This window comes from Maylandia zebra, linkage group LG6 (genome assembly GCF_041146795.1).
Source record: "Maylandia zebra isolate NMK-2024a linkage group LG6, Mzebra_GT3a, whole genome shotgun sequence".
Taxonomy (NCBI): domain Eukaryota; kingdom Metazoa; phylum Chordata; class Actinopteri; order Cichliformes; family Cichlidae; genus Maylandia; species Maylandia zebra.
Window position 1 is genome coordinate 6,590,957 of NC_135172.1, and position 15,448 is coordinate 6,606,404.

Consider the following 15,448-nt stretch of genomic DNA (forward strand, 5'->3'; position numbering starts at 1 on the left):
TTCCCCACTGAGAGTACACCTTGGAACGATCATTGTTCTATCGCACTTGGGACTTGGTACCCAATCTCTGGTGGGCGTGATAAAATTTCCCCCCTGACCTGTACTTCTGGCTGCTCGTTGCTGTAGCATTTGTGTTGTACCCCATCAATCTCTAGCCGTGAGAGCAGTTCCTTCTTCCGAATGTTGAAACACTGAGCTACTAGTTGTTGCGCCTTCAATCTGAATGTTTCAAAGATTCCATCGGGCCCTCATCCTATTCGTGTAACCCCTTCCGCTGGGGTTACTTGCGTAGCAGCTTCCAACAGAATGTTCAACAATATGATACAGCAGAAAGCAAAAATATTCAGTTCAACCACTAAGGGTTTACAAAATGCGTGTAAAAAAAAAAAGCACACTCTATACAGATTTTAAAAAAAGAACAAAAAGACAAAAGATTAGAAAAAGAAAAAATATTAAAAAAATAGAAAAATAAATTGACCAATATTACAGGAAAATACTGGACAATAGCAAACACAATATTAAGGGAATATGGGGTATATTGAATATTATTATTAAACATATTTCTGCACAACAAAGTTATCCTCAGTATTTTATTGATAATGGCATCATAGAGGACAATGCTGCTGATGTAGTCAAGAGCTTCAACAGTTATTTTGTAAATGTTGGACCAAATCTGGCATAAAGAATTGCAGAGCCTCTGTTGACTCTATCTAAAGCCTGATTGATAGGAATCCTAACTCAATGTTCCTTACAGCATGGGAAGAATAAGAAATAACTCCTGTCATAAATAAGTGTAAATACAAATCCAAAATACTAAAATTCACTTATCTAGTTCATTTTCACACTGCACAAGTTGAATTGAAAGCCTTTCTTGTTATTATACATAGTATAACAAGATTTAAAACAGCTCTATAAAATTATGTTTAAAGCAATAACCAACCTACTTCCAGACAATATTCTAAAAGGGATGGGAAAATACAATCTGAGGAGGAAAATAAATGTAAAACATCCCTTTATCTGTACGGTTTTAAAAAGTTATTGCATCTTGTATGTGGAGTATACCTGTGGAAAAGACTGGGTAAAAAGATGAAGCAAAATCCCAGTATGACTGTTTAAAAAGAGCCACAAAAATATGTTTTTCACAAAGAAGAGGGAGTATGTAGGCTTGGACCTGGTGCTGTCACCCACTATTCGTGTGTGTGTGTGTGTGTGTGTGTGTGTGTGTGTGTGTGTAAACATATGTGTGTATACATATATGTATATATGAGCATGTATGTATTAAATATTTGTAAATATGCATAACTCTTAACAGTATATTGGGATAATAAAACCATGTAACAAATTGGAAGGATTTATGAAAGGATAGGGCATAAACAAGGAGAAAAAGGGATTGATTATTAGTAGAAATATTAGTGGGATTAAATAAGCTTATGCTTCTTCCTAGTCCTTTTTCAACATGTTATTTATTATGATTATCTTGTTTTCACTATGTTTTGTTTTGATTGTGTTCTTCATTGCTGTTATATTATTTTTTAACATGTACAAAAAAATCAGACATTTGGCTAAGTGGTAAAGTTAGCCTGATCCAGACATGTAGCAAAAATTATGTATGTATTTACATTGTGGGTTAGGTTTTTTAAAAACTTAGTTCATCAATCTTTAAATCTTCTGCCTGCTTTGGTGTCTTTGGTTTCAAACGATGCAGGAACGTAGAAACAAAATAAAAATTCATGTTCAACGCATTTTTAATGATTCTATCTTGCTGGTTGATTTCTGTTAGTTAACAGAAATCAATAGTTTTATTAACTCTGTTGCTGTTCAGCGTCCTTTCATAACACAAATACATCACAGCAAAAATTAATTAGTTTGGTTTAAGCAGTGTATTTAAGGTTTGATTCAAAAAGTTTGGAAGGCAGCATTAGACAACATTATCCAGGAAAAAGAAGGTATGCTATATAATCCAACAACTGGAAGTGCGAGCAGTACTCATCAACAACCATAAAGTGCATAAATGTTCCTGGGGTTAATGTTTTACTTATAGTGAACATAACACACAGTACTTTACAGCAGTTACACCCAGCACCTTCTTTACAAAATATTATTTACATTTTGATGATGGGAAGAGTAAATACAACATCAGGGCGCTCACAGTAATAGTAAAAGCAGATATTTGTTTTTTTAAACAGACATGAATTTATTAGTTGAAGTTGCTGTTTAGCTTTAAAGAACTACCAAATGAGTTCAGCAGTGGTTTAGTGGTTTTGGAACAAACTGTATTTTTGATTTAATATAAGTTTATTAAAAGGCTTTTTTCATATTTTTAAGTTGAGGCAGAAGTTTGATGCAGGTGGGCTTTAATAATGATATAAGCTCTCTATATTTTCTCTATAATTACACAAATAAAACAAGGTTGTTATCATCATTTGTCTTTGGACTGAACACAGAACTAAGACAAATGTTTCTAATTGCTTCCCATTAGATTTTTCCTAGTGTACTCCATTTTAAGCCCCTGTAAGGAATTTAACTAATTCAAACACTTTACATTCAAACAAATTACACCGAAACTATGAGATGAAATATTAACAAATGTTAACAAAGAAAAGTCTGGCTCGATTATCTAATTTTCAAGAGTGTCACTTATTTAGTTTATTGCTAAAATCTTTTTTTCTACATTGACCACACAGCAATCATCCATTGAAAAAGTAGAATTGTTTCAAGGAACAAATAAACTCTTTTCCAGTTTGTCCGGGCCATCTTGTTTCTGGGTCACAGATGGGAGGAGGTGGAGAAGCAGAGCTTCAGGGTGAAAGGGCTGGAGCTATCTGCAGGTTGGAGAAAAGATGTTGACTTTATTGTGAAAGACCACTCCTGACATTCAGTTTAACATCACAAACATATGAGACACTTTGTCCTGAAGTTTGAATAATGCTTATCTGTTTGATGGCGTTCTAATTTCTTTACTTAATTTTTTTTACCCAACCTATGTAAAGCCTCATATAATAGTGAACACAAGCTGTTGCTTGTCCAATCTCATATGAGAGGCTGCACTCTGCACTGACCATGCTGAAAGAAAGGGGAACTGAACAAAACATTATACCTTATGTTAGAGTGATTAGGACCTTGAAACCCATTCATCTTGTCTGTTAACGTCATCCTTCGTTCTAGGTAACTAGTCTTAATTTGTCTTATCTATTTTTTCTAACTTGAAGACAAAATAATTAATTCTGATTGTTGTAATTATCCTATTTCAGTAATTATTTTATATTATATGTATGTATATATATATATATATATATATATATATATATATATATATATATATATATATATATATATATATATATTAGGGGTGCAACGATATTCGTATCGATATTGAACCTTTCGATACAGTGCTTTCAGTTCGGTACGCGTATGTATCGAACAATACAACATTTGTAATTTATTTTATCAACTTTCCTTCTGACGATGCTGTCTGTGTGGAGCGCTCAGTGAATCTGCGTTCGACTACTCCGCCTAGGCTGCACTGTCGAGCGCAGATCCACTGAGCGCTCCACACAGACAGCATAGACAGAAGGAAGAGCGCAGGGCACCTCCCCCACCCTCCCCCACCCTCATTCAGATCTGGCGTTTGGAATTATTTTGGTTTTCATGTGACGTATGACCCTGAAGGTAAGCGAGTCATGGACTAAAGTAAAACAGTATGTTGGATGTGCCATGCAATGCTCAATTACATGGGTGGGAACTAGTGTGTTAGAGCAGTTAGCTCGTTAACGTGTTGGCCGTCTAGCCCCATGCACGGGGCGATCGGCGGTAGCTCGTTAACGGAGATTTGCCGTGTTGTGGCGTTAACGTCATTTCAACGAGATTAACCTGAAAGCACTAGTGGGAACACAACGAATATGACTGCACATTTACGCCGACATCATCCTAGTGCAAAGACAAAAACAACAAGCATGCTACTAACTTTAGCCGAGTCATTTAGACAGCTGTTAGCACATGATTCTCCTTATGCTGCTGAGAATATAGCCCAGAAGAAGCGGATAGTATAGCTTTTATTTTGGAAAGAGACATTTCTCTGTAATAAACTATTTTTTCCAAAGATGAGTGATTCCTCAATCAGATACAGGGCTTGCAATATCGCTAGCCCGACGTCCTGGGGCTAGCGATTTTTTTCAGTCGGGCTACCAAAATCTATCTCTTCCCTGCCCGTCGGGCTATTGTAGGAAAAATATATGTCAATGCTTTTGCATTCTTTCAGAAATGTAGCTGGGTAATTATGTCATTGGCATCGGTGAGCCACTGTCAATATGTGACATATTGAAATCGCGTTTGAATTTGCGCTTGTTTTTTTGCTTTCACTTTGCAATCGTGCGAACTGTGTATAGAGAGCGACAGCACTGATCTGTGAGTGATGATAATTTGCGCACCAATTCCTCTGACATCGTCTTATTAATTGTTAGCTTACTATGCAAACATGACAAGTGAAATCTCCCGCAGCTTAAACATGTGAGAGGTTGATCGCGCAGAGAATCGCTGAGCTTATGTGAGTGCGTGTGTAAAAGCAGCAGGATATATATTTGACTACGATGACCTGGATGACTGAGAACCTTCACAGACAGATATATATTTTAGTTCTGCTGAGCCAAATAAGACAGGTCAGGGTGAAGAAGTGACAGCCAAAGAAAAGCTTACCACAAAACGGAGAAGTTATGACAAATCAGACTATAAGGCAAAAAGAAAGTGCAGCTTTATGGTTTCATGGACAAAAGAATTTCTGTGGCTGCAATATGACGAGCTAAATAACCAGGGCTGCACATAAGTGGTCCGCAGGTGCGCATTCGCTGTCAAAATAAAAAACACGCACAAGGGTTAGGGTTAAATTTAAAAACTGTACTTTTGAGTTAAAATATATATTTATAATTTTAATAAATGACAAATTAAAAAGGCATGAACATTTTTTTTGTATCGAAAAAATATCGAACCGTGACACCAAAGTATCGAACCGAACCGTGAATTTTGTGTATCGTTGCACCCCTAATATATATATATATATATATATATATATATATATATATATATATATATATATATTTTATTTTATTTTTTTACTATAATAAGCTGTGTCTTGTCATCCTCTTTCCCCTTGTCCTGTGTCACAACAGAGTGTGACACAGGACACTGACAGTGTGGTTTTCCTAGTAACTCTAGTGATCTTCCTTGTGGTTAATAATTTTCAGTTTACCCTTTTGAATTTATGTTTCTTCTTGATTATTGGTACCAGCCGATAAACATTCTGCTTTAAGTCTGACTCAGTCATCCTCTGCATGTCTTGGACCCTCTTTCTCACTTTCTGAAGCAATATCAGAACATGTCTTTAGCAACTGGTTTCACAGGGACTGCCAGCAACCTGCTGTCAGCAGCTCTGAGAATCATTTGAATACTTACTGGGTATTCGGATCTGGTGGTGGTTGAGGACTGTCAGAGCCTCCACAGCTTCAGTCTTACTGTCAAACTCCAACAGACCAGACAGAGTCTTTGAGCTGGCTGCTTAGAGGAAGAGGAAGATGGGGGAAAGACGGAAATGTTTATAACAACAAAAACCACACGTGTACACACTGAATGATATCTCCTGATACCTGGACCTGAGGAGTTATTATCGCTGCTTAATTGGTTAAACTTACGTTTGGCATCAAAAACCTTGAACTTAGAGAATGCTGAAATGTTGTATTCAGTACAGAGCTGTTGGCAAGAAAGATAGAAAAGCATTTTTAAAAGCAATTCCTGCATTTTCTTTTGTTAATATAAAACCAAACTAAAACTTGACAAAAAGTGTTGGTTTTCAATGTTGGTTGTCACTGCTAAAAATAAGTTTACAGTAGTGATCTTAAGACCACAGGCAAAACTGAGTAACTTGAAGATTAAATCTCCCTGAACAAGGTTATTATGATGGTATACTAGGTTTATTGACACCTTAAAATGTCAAGATGTACCGTGTGTAAAATCAAAACATTTACAAAGTTTAATTTACTGTTTATTTTATTTTATATAGTAACAAGTCTATTCCATCTATTTATTCCATAGTAATTATTTGTTGTCTATTCTGTTACGTACACTGAGCAGAAAGAAAATAACTTGAGCCCATTTCTTTCTATGTGTGAATAAAGATGCTTCCAAACAAACAACCAACATACCACTCCTTATCTTTGATCTACTTAGAAAGTTCAAGGCGTGCCACAGTGGAGCGCATACTTGTCTACTTAGAAAGCTCACTTGGAGTAGACATTCAGTCTAGCATTTCTCCATTGAAATAATAAGTCTCATGCAGGTGTGGCCTTGCCTTTTGCAACTGGTGTTGATTGAGGTTTGGTGGGGCATTGTAGAAGTGCAGCACAGTGGCGGGTGGCTGGATGATGTTCCTGCTGCTCTGTGCACTGCTGAAGCGGTTGTTCCTTGTTAGACTAAAGTCCTGGTAGCTGCAGGTGCCGTCACCCAGCTCAAAGACCTGACTGGGAATCACAGCCTGTTGCTTGGACACACTGAGCAGGGTCAGATAAAGGGATGTGTGATAGACAAAGTATTGTAAGGACATGTTATCAGTGTGAGCCAAAATCCTATGCGTCAGTCTGCTTGTTAAGGCTTTTTCTACTTTCTGTACAGTATGATTTCATGGAGGGGGGATACCTTACCAATCAGAAGAGAGTTGGCTTAACATTAAAAAAGTGAACTCAAGTGGCTTGTTTCAGGTAATGGATAAAATGGATCTCCTTTAAGTTCTGGGCAGATAGTCACTGACTGAAGTAATGAAAAAATACAATAATGCAGTATTTCTACAAATTTGCAAAGGCTGGAACAGCCCAACATATTTTATAAAAAAAAAATAGAGGCTAACTGCTGTTATTTATGTAAAATACAAGTGACAGCTTGTAGGAATTTTCAGTCCTTGGAGAGTTCTTGGATATCAGGTCTTAAAAAAAAATGTGTTCCTTTCCTTTATTTAAACATGCCCGTTTCTTCTCAGTTTTGACCTATGATCATGACATGAATATCACTAGAGCCAATGTCAGCATCATGTACTTTTAGGTAGCAGTTAAGATATTTTGTTATCCGGTCGTTAAGTCTGACGTCACTAGCCGTGTCTGGGCCTAAACTCCGCTGCAGGTCCATATATCAAACGATCACTGTGGCATTACTGAGAGTTGAAAAACTGTCTAAAGTCTTTCATCTTTAATAAAAATGATCAGCGTTCTGCTCTACCAGGTGTAACAATTGAGTTTAACATCCAGGCGTCCATGAAAACGGAATTTATGACATTTAACGGAGTTAGAAGTTAGCAGGGAGTTAGCTCGCTAGCTTCTATCTAAATACAATATAGCATGTCCTGACCAGAGATGGGCAGGACATGAGATGATTACAGGATATGTAATCCAATTACTTTTTTCAAGTAACGAGTAGAAAAAGGGATTACTATTGCAAAAACGGTAATTAGATTACCGTTACTTTGCCGTAGGAACTCTGCGTTACTGCGTTACTAAAACCGTGACTTTTTTGCGAGAATGTCTCATGACAGTGACGTAAGCAAGTGCGTCGTTCGTGACAACAGCTGTGTGCAGATCAACAATATCGAGTGCGGGAGAGAGTATGAGCGTGCAGCGTTTAAAGCGTGGAAGTACTGACCTTACTTTAAGTTTGATTCCATAAAAAGTGACAAAAACATTAGTGTCCGTTGTGCGTGGGAAGAAAACTTCTATTTACAGCAAAAAAAACCCTAAACTTCCAAGTGAGCACCGAGTGCGCTACAACGTAATGGGAAATTCACAGAGAAACTCACGGATTCTTCAACTGACCGCTGCGGCACACCTGCACCAGAGCACACCTCCGCCTACCCCACTCCTGCTATACAGGTGAAAATAGAGCAAAAGGACCGCTAGTCTTTGACTTTATTTATTTTCTGCTGTGTTTTACTTGCATCTATTTGAAAGAGTGAGTTTAAACACAAAAATTTTTTTGCTTGATGCATGAAGTTAAAAGATTAAAACTAATAAAACAAGTTTTAAAAAGGGACTTTTCCATTTGATTACATTTTGTATGATGGATTATGTAGAAAAAGTAGAATTGGGCTGAAAGATCTATCGCTTTATTACCTATTCAGGTTGTAAATCGTGTTTTTAAAAAGTAACTAAGTAACTATGTAATGAATTACTTTTGAAAATAAGTAATCAGTAAAGTAACGGGATTACTTTTTTGGGGAGTAATCAGTAATTAGTTACTGATTACTTTTTTCAAGTAACTTGACCAACACTGGTCCTGACTGCGGGGTTTTGGAAACAAATTAAAACGTACAGCTCTGTTATCACTTCCAACATAAATGAAGAAGATATACTAGCTGGTATATAATGATGTGTTACGTGACCGGTAGCGACACAGCTATGTTAGCCTAATATAAACAAGCTAACTTTTTTTCCACTCGATAAAAGTTAACGTGAGTGTTCTCGGTGGTCAGGAACAAATGTAAACGCATGGCAGGATGCTGTAAAAGGACCAAACTTCAGCCAGGAGAACAACTGAGATAATCCATCCACAATACGAGGTTAGTCATTCATATACTGCTGCATGGGCTGGGCTGTAGTTACATCCTAAGGTTTTAAAAACTGAGCTTAAATAAATGATTAGCGGTAATAAAAGCCGAGGGAGGTCAACAGTGATCACTGACTGTTTTAGGAGTTTTTTGAGATTAAATAGAAGAAAATACAAAACATTAAACATGTTAACAACACAAAAGCCATATTAAACGCAGACTACTTTAGGCCCGGAAGTAGGATTCGTCACGTCATCACTTAACGACCGGATAGACTACATCAGACTCCCTACCACAAACCCCAAGTGTCTTCAAGTCTGAAGCATGCATATTTAGTGCTTACCAGACGTTGAATTTCTTGCCAAATACTTTGATACCATTTAGGTGAGTCACAGCTCGGTCCACAGCATACTCATCACCCATCTCTACCAATGCTGTGCCTGGAATGCTTTTCATGAACTTCACCTGCAAACACAGAAGATATTTTCTTTAGCTGAAGAGATACCATTTTGCAGAATGGTAGCTGCCGATAACTGCAGTATTTATTTATTTTGCATGAGTGTCACCATCCCCTTAACCCTGCCCCTACTCTCTCTACTGCAATTTTTAAAATCATTAATATTGAAACTAAAATATATTCACTTGCTCTGAATATAAAAAGCCATGGGTCACAGGAGAGATGAGATGTTGATTAGCGCAGGCTTGAAATTACATGCTATTGATGCCCAAATCACCCACCCAAACAAACAGTGGATGCAGCTTGAAGGAGAAGCACAGTGAAGTGGATAGCTACAAACTGCAGGCTAATTAGTGTTGTTGAAGACGTGTAAGAAATCAGTACTTCAACTTTTACTCGAGTAGTTTTTAACAGTAGTATTTGCATAGTACAGAATGTCTGTACTTTTGCCAACTCTGCAAAAGACCTTTTAAGATAGAAGCTACTCGCTTTTCTTTAAATGGCAGGTCAGTTGCTCTTTTTTTTTTTTTTAAAGTAGTCCATTTCCATTTTAACTGCCTTACTAATTCATACAATTACAGAGCACCATTCCTCCTTAGCAAACCATTTATGAATGCAGATATTATTATGATAATGATAATAAATATGATTGTGATTATAAACAGCAATGATGCTGTTGCAGTGATAGCTGTACATAGTGAGCAGTGAGTATAGCAGTGACAGTAGTACATGGTGTAACAGTAACAGATGGATAAACATATGTACATTTATAAATGACATACTGAGGAGGTGTAAAGAAATATGTACATGATGACTTAAGGACTTTCTAATACCGTACTAATGCTTAATAGTGGGACATTTTTATAAAGTGCCACCAATACAGTAAATGAACTTCGTAGACAGCTAATCTGTGGCTGTAAAAAAAATTTGAATGCATACCTTATTTCTCAGTACACCATCTGGGGGAACACCTCTTTAATGAATGAATGAATTAATACATGCATGGTTAAGGCATACATGAGAAGTTAATACAGATTGATGATGGTCCATGAGATTTGGCTTGTTTGTTTTTTCTTTTTTTATTAAGTTCGAACTGGCCCTGTGTTCACTGCCTGGCACTGAGGAACCCAACTTGCATTTGATCTCTACAGTCTAGGCAAAGGCACCCTGACTATCCATAGGTATTGAAATTAAATCCTTCACCCATTGTTGGACCCTACACTGGAGTATGGGTCGTAGGTTGGTCTTGGTTCAAAACAATGCCTGCTCTCATATGGCCAGAGTAAACAGGGAGTTCCTAAAGGACACCTCTGTGGCATTATGTTTTGGTCCATTTGACACGTCCCAGGTTGCACCTCAGACTGTTCAGAAGCTCAATGATGTCCTGGTCCAAACGTGGGAGGAGATTCCCCAGGACAACATCCATTGTCTCTTTAGGAGAATGCTCCAACATTGTCAGGCATGTATACAAGCACATGGGGGTCATACAAACTACTGAGTGCCATTTTGAGTTGCTACAAAATGGACTAGTGTGCTGCATCTTTTTTCACATTTTCATTCTGTAAGCTGCTAATTTTCATTTCCATCCAATGATGTGGCATCCTTTTGTTTTAGTATAGCTATCCAGAATTATTTTTTTCCATTGAGATCTGATGTTTTCTTTTTTTGAGCACTGTAAAAATAAACTAAATCATACATACCTAGAACATAAGTTATGATTAAGATTTATTAAAAGAAAATTATAGGAACTATTGTACAATATATGTATTTTCATATCAACATGACCTCTAAAAGTCAGAGAGGATCCTTACACACCTTCTCGACATTGCCGTAGAGACAGAAGAGGTTGAAAATACGGCTGCAGTTCATCTTAACAGGATGGAGACCGCTCACCATGGTGACAGAGCTAGTAATGCTTTTGCCAAGGAAAGAGGAAGAGAATGTGGGGGAGGTCTTCTGGAGTAGCGGGTAAGAGATCCTCTCCTGCACCTCCTCGCTGTACCTCCAGTTCTGGCTTTTAGCAGGTAGAGGCAAGAGGGGCCAGTGTGTACCTGCAAAGATACGCACAGATACTCAGGGGATATTATGTGGTACAGTGGACTCACAGTAATTGCAGTGGAACAAGTGGAAGAGATAACATATTGGCAGCTAGACAGGGAGGGATGAAGATAGACAGTACCACCTCCGTTAGATGGATGCTCTCCCAATATGGCATGACGTTGTCTCCCCTTCCCCCGCTCTGTAACAAACAAACAAAGTGCTCAAATGGGGTGATACAGTACTATTAGGTCTTTAAGATAAGATAGGGCCAGATTATTCAAGAACTTGTATGTGAGGACAAGGATTTTAAGTTTGATTGCAGTTCAAAGAGGGAGCCAGTGAAGAGAAGGAAGTATGAGAGAAAGAATATGTTATCTCTTTCTGGCACCTGTCAGTACTCTTGCTGCAGCATTTTGGATCCACTGAAGGCTTTTCAGAGAGTCTTAAGCGCAGTTGGATAATAATGAATTAGAGTAGTCCAGCCTAGAAGTAATAAATACATGAACTAGTTTTTCAGTGTCACTCTGAGAAAGGATGTTTCTAATTTTAGAGATATTGTACAAATGAAAGAAAACTGTCCTACATTTTTGTTTAATATGCACACTGAAGAACATATCCTCTGGTCAAAAACAATTTTCAAGATTCATCAGAGTGTTACTGGAGGACAGGGTAACGCCATCTAGAGGTTAGATAGCATACTAGTTAGATAACATACTTGTAAGGCCAAGTACAATATACCTTCAGTTTTATCTGAATTTAAAGGAACGAAATTAGTGAATGCTGCCTGGTTTTCAGTCCTAAATATTACTTAAGTCCCGGTACAAGCAGGATTCAGGATTCATTGCACTAATGTTAATGGTAACTTGGTTATTTTGCTGCCTCTTCTTGGTGCTGTTGAGCCAAATAGACTCAGTGTGCTAGTGTGCCAAATGGGATCTCAACTTATTTAATACCCCTAATAAGACAAAAAGTAAATGTGGAGAAACTACTGCTCTTATGTTATTTTTGTAGTGGTTCATACCACTTGAGTCTGTCACCATTTTGTGTATCCAGCCGTTTCCCCTGATTTTTTTCTCTCTCTGAATCTAAAGCACAACGTATGTACCTCCAAGTAAAAATGATGAAAAGCAGTGAAAAGTTTTATATTCAGAAACCTATAAGCACCAGAATGTAGCTGAAAATAGATGTCAATATTTCTTTTCTTTAGTTATTTGAAACATGGAGTATTTTAGTACTAATAGTACTGCTGTGTTTGCATTACAGCATTACATCACATCTATTCTATATGACTTAAAACGGTTAAGATATGGCATGATTTCCTCACCCAATAAAGGAATATTTAGTATATCAGTCTACTCTTCATTTTGACTTTTCTTTTTACCAATATAAGTAAGCCTTCAGACAAACGCAGTAGTGCCAATATAGTAAAAGAACAATATTTGTCTCATGTCCAAAACAGCCTTATACACTTGTCTTTGAGATGAAGATATGAAGTGATATAGAAATAGAAATAAATGCAACTTGAATCCTTGCTGAAGTTCAGTATTTAAAACTGAGCTAAATTTCACTAATGAGAATTTTAAATCTAATTTATTAATACAAGAATTTTATCTTTATGCATATTATATTTGCAAAGTAAGATGACACTAGTCCCATGAACATTAGCTGCTACTTACTAGCTAATCTTAAAATTAACAGTCACGTTTTCATGGTCTTGTGCGCTCTCATCCTCAGATACTTAAGAAACCAAAAAAATCGCATACACCAAATCCTCAAATGACCCAGCCTTCACGGTTTACATAGGCTGGGTTCTTTGAGGATGCAGCCCTTTAATTGGGACACACCTTATCAGTCTTTTGTCCTTTTAATGTCATCTTAGTGCATTGACATTTCCAAGCTCCTCCTGAGGTTTTCCAACTGAACTGGAGTAAATTTACTCTGTTTATATTTACTCAGATTGCAAACAAAATGTATTGTGCTTTATAAGACACATTCCTGCTGTGTAAAAAGAAGATAATAATGTTCACTAGAAGGAATAAGTAAAATGTCAACATATTAATTTTACTTGACGTGAACCATCCATCTTCTTCCGCTTATCCGGGCCGGATCGTGGGGACAGCAGCCTAAGCAGAGAAGCCCAGACGTCCCTCTCCACAGCCACTTCCTCCAGCTTGTCCGGTGGAACTCCCAGGCCAGCCGAGAGATATAATCTCTCCAGCATGTCCTGGGTCTGCCCTGGGGCCTCCTCCCAGTGGGACATGCCCGGAAAACCTCGCACAGAAGGCGCCTAGGAGGCATCCTTGTCAGATGCCCGAACCACCTCAGCTGGCTCCTTTCAATGTAAGGAACAGCGGCTCTACTCTGAGCCCCTCTGGCAGAACTTCTGAACCTATCTCTAAGGGAAAGGCCAGCCACCCTTCTGAGGAAGCCCATTTCTGCCGCTTGTATCCTCGATCTTGTTCTTTCGGTCACTACCTACTAGAGATGGACCGATCCGATATTACGTATCGGTATCGGTCCGATACTGACCTAAATTACTGGATCGGATATCGGAGAAAAATAAAAAATGTAATCCGATCCATTAAATATCACGAAAGCACCTCACAAAACTTGCAACACGCCGTAACTCGCCTCAGAACGTTAGCACGTCGGAGCAGTATGCATCACGTGATAGAGCGGCTGTGGCATGCGGGACCTGTTGGTGGTCTGGATAGCATGTGGAGCTTCGCTAGCAACCCGGCATTTCATCTCTGACAAAGTTATCCCCGAGAGAAGTAAAGCAAGTGTGTAAGTCCATCTCTGAATGTTTGTAAAGCATTCCTGCGTTAAGCTTAACAAACGATATATGGAGCGACTGCCTCTTCTTGCTGCTACTTCAATCATGAAACTGCTTAACGATCAGCTGATCGGCTTTTCTGTCGCGAGTCCGTGTCTCTAGTTTGCTTTTGGCCCACTTTGCACCAGAAAGAGGAAACCAGCGGCTGAACAACAGCAGCACGTTTAAGCTTGATCAGCTGTTGTTAGAATGTATTTAATATTACTTTCTACTCGAGGATCTTTTTCTACGTAGCTGACGCTGGTAACTGTGCAGGGGCAGATCTAGCAAAGTTTAGCCAGGGGGGCCGATAGGGCATTAACAGGGAAAAGGGGGCACAAAGACATACTTTTCTTTCTTATTCTCATTTAAAATGTCTAGCTTTTAATAAATAATTATCTGACACCCAAAGTTTTAATTTGATGTAAAATGAATAGAAGTCAATTACTGTATATAGTAACTATTAACTCTAATATATATACCCTAGTAAGCTATAGTACTTTTTCCTTTGGGAAGGTACCATCTGTGCAGTCTGCAATTTTGTTGAAGAAAGATGTTGAATCTATTTAATATTTCTTGAAAAATAATTGATTTCTGTGCATTTTTTTTCACACTGCATCAAATTAAGGTTGATTACGTCGATTAAGCATCATGAGGTGGCGCGTGAGGGGTGGTTCCCTATTTTTTATTTATTTATTTTTGTTGTTGCTGGGAGTTGGAACCCTATTAGTTAGGTTGCTTAATATTTATGCTAAGTACTCTTTAAAATACCAGAATAGGGAGGATGGTGTAGGTTTAAGTTTATTAGATTGATCAGTATTGCTGAACTATGAAATATTTTTTTTTGCATACAGGTATAACAGAATAGCTTTAGTGTAGTTGTTGTTTTAAACTTGAGTATGAACTTATACAAAATGCAGCAAGATATTTAAAAAAACAGTTTTGTTGATTAAAAAACACTATATCGGATTCATATCGGTATCGGCAGATATTCAAATTTATGATATCGGTATCGGACATAAAAAAGTGGTATTGTGCCATCTCTACTACCTACAGCTTGTGACCATAGGTGAGGGTAGGGACGTAGATTAAGCAGTCAATTGAGAGCTTTGCTTTTACACTCAGCTCTCTCTTCTCCATGATGGAACGGTACACTGTCCGCATCCCTGCAGCCGCAGCACCAATCTGTCTGTCGATCTCCCGCTCTCTTCTCCCAACTCACTTATGAACAAGACCCCGAGATACTTAAACTCCTCAACCTAATCAAATTCAGCACCAGGTGGTGAGTTGGATGAGGTGGCGGGGGAGAACGCTGGACAGACCTGGTGCACCTAAACGTATAGTGAGGGTGTGCTGGGAATGTCTGGCAGAGGCCCCAGTCTGTGAGATTTACAACGCACACCTCCGGCAGAGCTTCACCAGCATTCCGAGAGAGACTGCGGACATTGAGTCCGAATGGACCATGTTCAGCACTTCCATTGCCGAAGCCGCTGCACTGAGCTGCAGCCGCAAGGTGGTTGGTGCCTGTCGTTGGTTAACCCCCAAACCAAATGGTGGACAC

At 38.3% G+C, this 15,448-nt stretch overlaps 1 protein-coding gene across 3 annotated transcripts in view; it reads right to left on the reverse strand.

Moving 5' to 3' along the window:
* Positions 1-559: 559 nt before the first annotated feature.
* LOC101479800 (heterogeneous nuclear ribonucleoprotein L-like) overlaps positions 560-15,448 on the reverse strand; it is a 48,759-nt gene continuing 33,870 nt past the window's right edge. For 2 of the 3 annotated variants that reach the window (XM_076884583.1, XM_076884585.1), the window contains exons 7-13: positions 11,212-11,271; positions 10,848-11,083; positions 8,919-9,040; positions 6,338-6,536; positions 5,682-5,739; positions 5,446-5,544; positions 560-2,822 (exon numbers count right to left, since the gene is read on the reverse strand). In XM_076884583.1, coding sequence (XP_076740698.1) covers positions 2,767-2,822; positions 5,446-5,544; positions 5,682-5,739; positions 6,338-6,536; positions 8,919-9,040; positions 10,848-11,083; positions 11,212-11,271 — 830 coding nt within the window. In that variant the 3' untranslated portion in view covers positions 560-2,766. The remainder of the gene's footprint in view (positions 2,823-5,445; positions 5,545-5,681; positions 5,740-6,337; positions 6,537-8,918; positions 9,041-10,847; positions 11,084-11,211; positions 11,272-15,448) is intronic. The other variant, XM_076884584.1, reaches the window with a different exon arrangement.